Source organism: Populus nigra, chromosome 17 (genome assembly GCF_951802175.1).
Source record: "Populus nigra chromosome 17, ddPopNigr1.1, whole genome shotgun sequence".
Taxonomy (NCBI): Eukaryota; Viridiplantae; Streptophyta; class Magnoliopsida; order Malpighiales; family Salicaceae; genus Populus; species Populus nigra.
The window spans coordinates 1,930,296-1,940,554 of NC_084868.1; the positions used below are offsets into that span (position 1 = coordinate 1,930,296).

Consider the following 10,259-nt stretch of genomic DNA (forward strand, 5'->3'; position numbering starts at 1 on the left):
ATTTTTAAAAATAAAAAATATTTATTTTCAAATAAAGTTTCTAATATATGTAGCCATGTATAATGTTTTTTTTTTCTTTTTATTTTATTCAATCAATTTAACATATGTGTGTTTATCTCTATTATAGTTTGATTGAAAAAGAATTAATTTTAATAAATAAATTGAGCAAACACAACCGGGTAAATGTTCATTCTTGCAAAATTAAATATCGTGATGCATATATATCTCTTAATTTTTTCAATTTTATTTTCAGTTATCATTAACACTAAAGCATGTGATCTTTTTAGTGCAGACAAAACATTGTGTTGAATTATTCACACATTCACATATTATTGTTAAGTTATTGTATATTTTAATATTTTCACTTTAGTCCTTAAATTTTTATTTATGGTGATTTGACCTTAAATTGAAGGTGAATTGCTTATGATTTCTTAGGCAAAGGCAACACAGAAAGAAGAGGTCTCTAAATAAGAAAGGTAGGCAAAATGGGTGATGTGTCCAAAGTTTTTTTTTTTAAATACACTTTTGTCTTTAAGCTTTACAAATATTTAATTTAGGCTAATTTGAATGTTTAAGATTGAATTTTGATCTAAAACTTTATTTTCCTTATATTTTAGTCTCTGGTTAGAGAAAGGAAAGAGAAAGACTTGCTAAATTTCAGTATTAGAAAGATAAAATTAGAGTTTACAATGATTCTGGCCACCAAAAATATCTATCTTAGTACTAAGATTGCATTCAGTGAGAGAGGGTTCCACCTAGGTGTTTTAAACCTTAAAATTGACTAAAAAATTATATCTAAGCTTGAGAAGAGTTTTTATTTCAGGTTGATTTCAAGTTTTTCTGTAGTTTTTTTTAATGGAAATTTATAGGTATATCCAGGTGTTTAAAGTTTTTTTAGGTATTTCAAGTTAAAATTGGGGTTTCTATGCAAAAAAACAAGAATCCTGATTTTCTGGTCACCATAGTAGCCAAAATCTAGGTAATTCAAGACAACGTGTTATCTATTTTTTTATATAAAAAATTTGAGGGGAGCTACACCCTATCAGCTTTTAAAAAAAATTAAAGGCTTACGAGCAGACCCTTTACTTATGGGCCAAATGCTTGGCCTAGCTTACCAGGCCCGACAACGTATGATCTATTTTTTTAAAATTTTGACTTTTTTATTTTTAATTAATACCTTTTTATATATTTTTTTTCTAAATAATTCTAAATATATATTTTAATTAATAGCCCCTCCTCGTGATTTTTTTTTGTTTATTTAGCTTTTTTAAGTACCAATTATTTATAATTATATTATGTGTATTTAGGTTTTTAAGATGTTATATATATATATATATAACATCTTAAAAACCTAAATACACATAATATAAAGGCGTGGGGAAAGCACTGTAGCTTCCCCACGCCTTTTAATTATACTTATATATGATAATAATAATAATTATTATAGCCTTTTAATTATACTTATATATAATTATAATTATAATTATATAATTATATTATAATATTTTTTTTTCGTTTTCATTTTTTTCATTTTTTAATACCTTTATGGGTTTTTTTTTGCCTTTTTCTTTGTGTTTTTTTCTTTTAATAAATTTTTTTAATTTAGTTTGTTAATGGTAAATTTTTTTATTTAGTTATCAGACTTTCATGATACGGATCCTGATTTTGACGGGTTAACCTGGTTTGACGAGTCCTGGAATTTTATTTTATTTTATTTTTTTCTTTTTAATTAATTTTTTCATTTAGTTTAGTTTGTTAATGTTAAATTTCTTTCTATTTAATTATCATACTTTTATGACACGTATCCCGAACTTGACAGGATAACCCAGTTAATTATGGGTTAACCTGTCAAATTTTTTTTTCTATTTAGTTATCAAACTTTTATGATATGAATCTAAAGTTTGACGAGTTAACCTGGTTTGAAGGGTTAACCCAGTTAATTTAGATTTTTTTTTATTTTTCTTCATTAGTTTTTTTTCTTCTCGTTGATTTTTTTTCTTTGTTTTTTTAATTAATCTATTTAATTATCATACTTTTATAACACAACCTTGCTGCCAGACCAACATCCAAGGCTCTTGGGTCCGGTATTGCAACCAGACTCACTTAAACTTAAGTCATGTAAGTTTAATATTATTATAAATATTATAAATAGTAATCTTAAGTCAAGTGTTGCAGCTAGACCAAAGGCTCTTGGATATATTTTGTAGAAAGACATAACACTCTTAGATCTTAGCCTTTTTTGATATTTTTTATGCAAGAAAAAAAAATAACCTGCAGCGTATGCCTTTGTTTTGTTTTTTTTCCTTTTCTTTTTTAAGCTTTTTACTGTGGACTGCACAGTACAGTCCACATTGAAAAAGATGATGCCTTTAGTTTTCTTTTTTTTTTCTTTTTTTTCTTTTTTTTGTAATTATTATTTTAATTTAGTTTCTTAATATTAAATTTTTTCTATTTAATTATTAGACTTTCATGATACGAATCTTATGTTTGACGGGTTAACCCAGTTGATTCAGATTGTTTTTCTTTTTCCTCATTAGTTTTATTCTTCCAATTTCATCTTTTAATATTGTATGCAGTTCATAGTGAAAAGGATGATGCCTTTAGTTTTTTTTTCTTTTATTTTCTTTTTATGCCTTTCACTGTGAACTGCACAGTTCAGTCCATGGCAAAAACGTTGATGTTTTTTTTTCTTTTTAATTAGGCGAAAAGGTTGATGTTTTTTTTTCTTTTTAATTAACTTTTTTTATTTAATTTGTTGATATTAATTTTTTTTTGTATTTAGTTATCAGACTTTCATGACACGGATCTCAGGTTTAACGGGTTAACACAGTTAATTCATTTTTTTCTTTTTCTTCATTAGTTTTTTTTCTTAATGTTGGTTTTTTTTCTTTGTTTTTTTCTTTTTAATTAATTTATTTAAGTATCACAATTTTATGACACAACCTTGCAGCCAAACTAATATCCAAGACCATTGGGTTTGATATTGTAGCCAGACCCACTTAAACTTAGATCTTTCAAGTTTAATGTTAATATAAATATTATTCTTGGGTCAGGCGTTGCAGTCAAACTTAAAACTCTTGAATATAGCGTTGCAAAAAACCCTAATATTTTTAAATTTTAATTTTTTTTTTAATATTTTTTATACAAAAAAATTGACCTGCAGCATCACGCGGTCCATAAAACTAGTATATATATGTTTCGTAGCGTTTCTGTACTGTTCAGAATCTGCAACCGCAGTTACCCCTGTGTACATCCATAAAGAGTTAAGAAACCAGGCCAGCCTGTTCTGCTTTAGACCTGCATTTCACTTGACTGAAACATCGCCTTTCACAAAAAAAGAAGAAAAAAAGCACTGAAACATTTGATCATACCCTTGTTAGCCCATGTTTTTCCACGATCGTGGGGCCTGGCCTTAAATCTTTACGTCAAATTGTTTCTTTCAAAAGCTACCTAATCCTGTCACAACACACAGTACTGGACTCGTTAGAGTTTTATCTTCTTTTGATATGTTTTTACTGCCAATCTTTGTTGCTATTGTTTTCTTTTACATGTGTTAATGTTCAAACATGTTGATTATACACTATACAGTAAAAATATTTTCGAAATGTATAACAAATCAACAGTAGAATTCGATCTGGAGATTGAGATTTCGAGGTTGAACCAATCAAAATTATTAAACTCATTCTGGGTCGTAAATATAACAAGTCAATTTCGTTAAAAACCTGGCTCGGGCTAGATGGCGAGTGGAGCCGGGTTGAATAATCTTGGAAATGAATATTATCATCATTGCTAGCCAAGACAAACAGGCCTCTCAGGGCCAGGAGCTTAATCAGTCTAGTCAAAATCAGTGGATAAACTCTCCTTTATCTATGCTAATTGTTCATGGTTACGATATCCATCACGCTGCAGTGTCACATACATCAATGTTTAGACTGATGTGGGGGTTGACAAAAGGGAAAGCAAGATCTTGAGTGGACTGGAAAAGCTAGCTGCTAGCAGATGTTATTTCAGTAGAGCAAGTAAGAATAATAATGATAATAAGGGTTCTCCATCCACCTACCCCAGACGTAAAAGCCGGATCCACTCGTGCTTTTGCTGCTGCTTCTTGTCTTCTGTCCCTGTCACAGCCTCTCTGGATTAGCTTTGTTTTCAGTTTTCTTTCTTTCCATGAAACTTCATAAGGTCAGTTTCATCCATGTACCAACCTGAACTATTTCGAGTAAAAAAGCTCTTTAGGGTTCTTCTTTGCCAACAAAATTGCTTCTCCCAACTCAATGGGTTAGATTTATAAGACGTGACTTTGCCGCCATCACAGGGGAGACTAGCTAGAATGGCCTTTTAGGGCACAAACAATTTGTTGGCTTGGGTTTAGATTGGGCCGGATATGATGGTACAACCTCAAAAACCAAAATCCTTATAACCATTCCAAAAATTCCAATTCCTGACGATTATTATATACAATTATTAAAATATATCAGTTTATAATAGAATAAACTGATATAGAACCAACAACTCTAAAAAAAAATAGCAAAACTTCTCCATAGAAAATATAAAAATTCCTATACTAAAAAAACTATGGTATTTAAATGGTGAAATGAATGACAATATTTACACTTATTAAAGATACTGAAACTCATCCATTTATCTAACTTATTTTTATCATCATCATCATCATCATCGTCATCGTCATTTTCATTTTCATCTTCATCATCATACTCTTGGTTGGTTTATATAGTTGTTTGTAGGATGTTTTTGTGTATAAATTTGAAATATGATCACTAATAGAAACTTGTTATAAAAGGCATATATATCATGCCATAAGATTTTAGTATATTGTTTTTCTATGATAGGTAACTTGTGTTTAAAACTTTAGATTAAACCAAAATGTTGGAAGTGCATAATATTTTTTTTCTTATTAAACTCGTTTTATGTTCATATATTCCCGAATTACATGAAATTTTCACCAAACTTTTTCCTTGTTATGTAGATTAAATTTTTTAAAAAATTATATTACTTACAAGTGAGGTTTTTTCATTTAAATTAGTTTTTGCAACAATCGTTGTTTAGCTTAATTTCAAGACTTGTAATTTATAACTTATACATTTTGAAATAGTTATCAAAACTTTATTTCTATGTATAATTAATAATATGACATGCTAGCATTCTAACAAGCTGAAGATCACTAAAATCGTAGTCCTAGTAAGTGAGATATAATTAAGATCTCAAAGCATGTCACTTCGCATTTAGGATTATTATAAAAGTTTATTTTTAAAATAATTTTTTTAAAAATATATTAAAATAATATATTTTTTTAAAAAAATATTTTTGATATCAACCCAACAAACAATTTAAAAATATTTTAAAAAATCCAGTTTTTTTTTAAAATACTTTCAAAACAAAAAAAAACACAAAAAAATCAATAACGTTTCAACCGTTGGAAAATCTTCAGAAAAGTCAAATTCCATATGGAGGGTTATTGTCTGTAGCCAACGTGTTAAGGTTGTTTGTTGCCATTATCAAACAAGGAGTCCACAAGAAGGCAAAAACAGGGCCCTTAATTGGGGGGCTCCATGCACACAAGGTTGCATGAACGAAATTGCTAGCGTGAGGAAGATGACCACCCATGATTTTGTTTCATATTAATCAAAGCATTTCCAACAATTAAGGGAGTGTTTGGCTTAAAAATTTTGATTTTTTTTTGTCTTAAAATGATTATTTTTTTTATGTTTTTATATTGTTTTGATGTGTTGATGTCAAAAATAATTTTTTAAAAATAAAAAAAAACTTTATTTTAATGTATTTCTAAGCAAAAAATACTTCAAACCGCCACTGTTACCACAATTTAAAACATGTTCTAAATCTAATACCTTTCATTGGTTTTATGTGTATAAAAATATCGATGGAAGATTGGACAATAAAGATTGAAGAATATTTTGAGAAACTACAACAATATATTTAAATGGATTGGAACTAGTCTAGAGTGAGCAAGTTTGAATTTAGCTGCTTTATGAAAGAATGGCACAAGGTGGATGTGTTAATTGAAACTTAATGAAGGAATTTCATGAGAAATCTATAAGATCTCAAGTAAGGTGATTTGTTATTTTTAGGTGTTTTTTTTTGTTAAAAAATCAATTCAATTCAAAATCTTAAACTATTATATGATTGAAGTTTCAAGATATGATTTATGTTATTTTTTAACACACTATCTTAAAGTGAAAGCCTTTTAGATTTGAAATTTACACAGATCTACACTACTCTATGTTTAATTTTTATCAAATAAATAGAGATGATGAGATTCGAAGTCATGAATGCTTGGTCATCAGGCTCTGATACCATATTAAAAAACCATTTCGACTCAATAATTTAAAATATTTGATGAGATTTCAAATTATAATTTATATTATTTTTTAAAATTCTTAGTTAATTTTCATAATGAAATAATGACATAGATTTTTGACCCTTAAGAGAAGCGAATATGTTTTGCAAAACTCTTATCTTAAAGTTAGGAGTTCCAAGAGAAAGAAATAGTGTACACATCGATTGCTTATGTTGCACATAGAGGATCAATGCGAATAATTTAAATTCCATATATATATATATATATATATATATATATATATATATATATATATGAATGTGATATATGGTACTTGAAGCGATTTAAATTTTTTTCATTTATTGGTTTTAATTGTGCAAATTTTTATATGTTGGCACGTAATTATTAAGTTTTTTTATATATATAAATAATATATTATCAAGCAAAGATCGACTCTCTCATTTATAATAACTGCATCATTATAGTGATTTGAGTGGAGATGAAATATTTATATATAATTTATTGGTTTTGTTATTAAAATATATCAAATTATAATAATATAATCTTATGGAAAATTGTATAGTGCTTAAGAAGTAATTAATAATATCTTGTTAGTTATTTTCTAGATCCACATTGAAAAAAAAAGATAAAAAAAATGAAGCTCATAACCTCTAAATAATAATAAAAATATCTTCATTTAAGAATTTTTTTAGTTATATTTATTTTAAAAAATAAATGAATAAAAAATAATAATTAATAAAATACCATTAATTACTCTGTGAACATTATACATACTGACATATAACTGATAACTAAAAAAATCAAAATATCTCTTCTATAAAAGATTTGACATTTAAATGATGAGAATACGTGGATTTTCTTTAGTGATTATACATTGATCATGCGACCACGTGGAATAAAAAGGTCCAGAGTATTGCATAATAGACTCTACGGCTTGAAGTAGAGATATATACATTCCTTGATCTGATTTTATTTTCCACACAATTTATTTCAACCCGTCAATAAAAATATTTTTCACTACAATATTAAACACACAATTTCAATTAGAGTTTAAGGTGATTCAATAATGAATTTCAGTGTATAATAAAAAATACTAGTATTTATATAAATAAATATTATATTTTTTTAATTTTAAAAAATATAGTTTAATTAGTTAGGTTCTAAGTTTACTTTTTAAAATTATAAATCTTAAAACTATTATAAATTTACTTAATTGTTAATTTTAAAATTCTAAAAAATTAATTAAAGTACTCGTAAGTTCGATCAATTATATCATATATATATATATATATATATATATATATATATATATATATATATATATATATATATATATATATATATTTTGTAGACATTTGACATTTTGTTGACGGGGGAACCGATACCAACAGCACCCCCAGCAAATTCAACCTTTTCTTTTTTCTTAAAAGAAAAAAAAGAAGAAAAACTTCCTGTTACCAGAGGGTGGGATCTCAACGATGCTTTTAAGATGGATGCTTTTGAATCTTAGTATTCGTTTGAAAGAACTTTGCTCCAAAATTCTCTTGAAAAGAAGAGCCCAGGCTCTTTCCTTTCCTTCATAAAAAGGCACTCATTCAAGAGAACATGAACAGTTATTCTCTTTCAGTGAACAGTGTGTAACCCTCGGAAAATGGCATCGTTCGTACGTTGCAAAGCCTACCAACGATTTCGTCCTCGGATTAAGACCCACCATGCTACCTGCATGATACATCCACTTCGATCTCAGATGCAGCAGGACCCCCCACTCCCTTTCCCTCTCCCCCAGCTCTCTCTCGATCATAGCTGCTGACCCAATCCCAAAGACAATTCTCCCTCTTTCTCCCTTAGTGGTCGACTCATTATGTTATTGTTTTGGGGGTCCCTAGTTGCTTGAATTTTGCCAAAATGCTTTCACTTTGGATATGCAAATATGTGTTTTGTAATGCGTTTGCGTTGTATTTTAAACTGATCATTCTTAAAATGTGTTGCATGAACTGAAAGAAGGTCGAATTTGATGATTTTATGCTCAAATATATTCTTACAAAAACACTGAGACCATGTTATCAAACACATATGATCAAGTGTTTTTAAAATAATTTCTATTTGTCTTTGAAAGGATGTAATATTTAATTTTACAGCCCCTTTCAAACCAAAACAATTCATGCAAGGCAGGGAGCCCTAGACCATCGTAGCTAAGTTATATAAACACAACAAGTTAAACTATAATTGTATACGATCATAAATGATGAAATGAGGATTTGCAAATACGAAGGTATCGTAGTTGGACCCATGTACCATTGTTCAAGCAAACAAGGTACTAAGAAAAAGGTGAAGCAAATATTGCCTTTGCGTGGACTAGGGCCATGGTTGCAGTGTAGAGTGGACACCCGTATCCTGCGCCAAAGATTAGCTGATTCACATGACGACATCTTCTTTATTTTATTTGAAATGGCTGGTACCACATGTTGCCCCCTTTATATATATGTTACATGTACAAAGGCCCCCTACCAAGGCGAAAACAAAACTTTGTTTCTGCCATAAGTTCCATTCAGATAGTTTCTGGGGAGGTTTTCTCTTGCAGGAATGGACTACTATTCTACTACAAACCCTAGCTCATCTGGGTCATCTTCAGCGCCCAAGAATGGCAAGGAGAAGAAGAAGGGTGGCAGGAAGAGCAGCGGTGGGGTGAAGTTATCAACTGACCCGCAAAGTGTGGCTGCAAGGGAAAGGAGGCATCGTATAAGCGACCGGTTCAAGATTCTGCAAAGCTTGGTTCCTGGTGGGACGAAGATGGATACAGTGTCCATGTTAGAGGAAGCCATTAACTATGTTAAGTTTCTAAAGACTCAAGTATTGCTTCACCAAACTATAATGAACTTTGTGGATGATGAACGATCTCTTGATCAGTATCTCCCTGCTGATTATTCTACTGCTCTTCCTACTGAGCAACCTTCATACTTGGACGGCAACTTCGCACCTGTAGTGCATCCTTCAATTTCAGTACTACCATGCCCAGATTCTTACCTTCTAGGTGAAAATTACATGCAATATGATGCATTTGATATTAAGAACTAGTACTTCCTCTTTAGTATTTCTCTGTGTACGTATGGCAAGCACGCCTTGATTGTAGTGTAGATTGGGCAGACGTGCAAGTGGTACCATAAACCTTAATTGTTTGTGTTAATTATAATTAGTATAAGGTTAGTTGTTGTATGGTTCTAAATGAAATGAATTCAGAAGAATTGTCAAGGTGTGTTCGATTAATTAATGACTAAATAGAGTTTCTGCTGCCCAATTTGATTGGCTGATCAAAGACAGATGTGCCAATGCTACCTTGATAAAAATTAGTATAGAAAATCCACTATCATAAAATTAACAAATATAAATGGAAATATCGATAAAACTTTTCTGTTGATACATGTTGATAAAATTACAATAAAAAAATAAAGAATAAAAAAGGTCAAACAACATAACGACATGTAATTTTTAATGATAAAATTAATTCGATGGTAAAGTATATTTTTAAATATGTTGATGAAAAAAATTTCTCAGTATATACTAATAAAATATCCCTAGTTATAGCATATAATTATATGCTATAACTGCGATGAACAAAGACCTTTTGTTCAGTAAGTATGCTTATTAACATGTCGTTATTTTTAAATAATTTATTTTTTTATAATATCATAAATTGATACATTATTGAATTTTTCATAGGCAACATAGTAAATATTTACTGTCCTAGAACTCACAATTAATTGAATCTTAAATTTTTTGATTACAAGATGAATAATTTTCAAAATAGTTCAGAACACATGTAAATACATTTTCTTCTTTATTTATTTTTTTAAGGTCATTATTTATTTTTGTTTTTTTAGGTCATTATTTTTGTTCAGTTCTGTTTTCTTAATAATTTTATGAA

General features: G+C 28.9%; 1 protein-coding gene across 1 annotated transcript; it reads left to right on the forward strand.

The window, feature by feature from the left end:
* Window positions 1–8,845: 8,845 nt before the first annotated feature.
* Window positions 8,846–9,588, forward strand: LOC133676458 (transcription factor bHLH140). Its single transcript, XM_062098101.1, has one exon. It carries the CDS (start codon window positions 8,921–8,923, stop codon window positions 9,410–9,412), a length of 492 nt encoding a protein of 163 aa, XP_061954085.1. The 5' UTR covers window positions 8,846–8,920; the 3' UTR covers window positions 9,413–9,588.
* Window positions 9,589–10,259: the final 671 nt, after the last annotated feature.

What these genes read in the sequence shown, in the direction of transcription:
- LOC133676458 (XM_062098101.1), top strand. Translation starts at nt 8,921, where the DNA reads ATGGACTACTATTCTACTACAAACCCTAGCTCATCTGGGTCATCTTCA.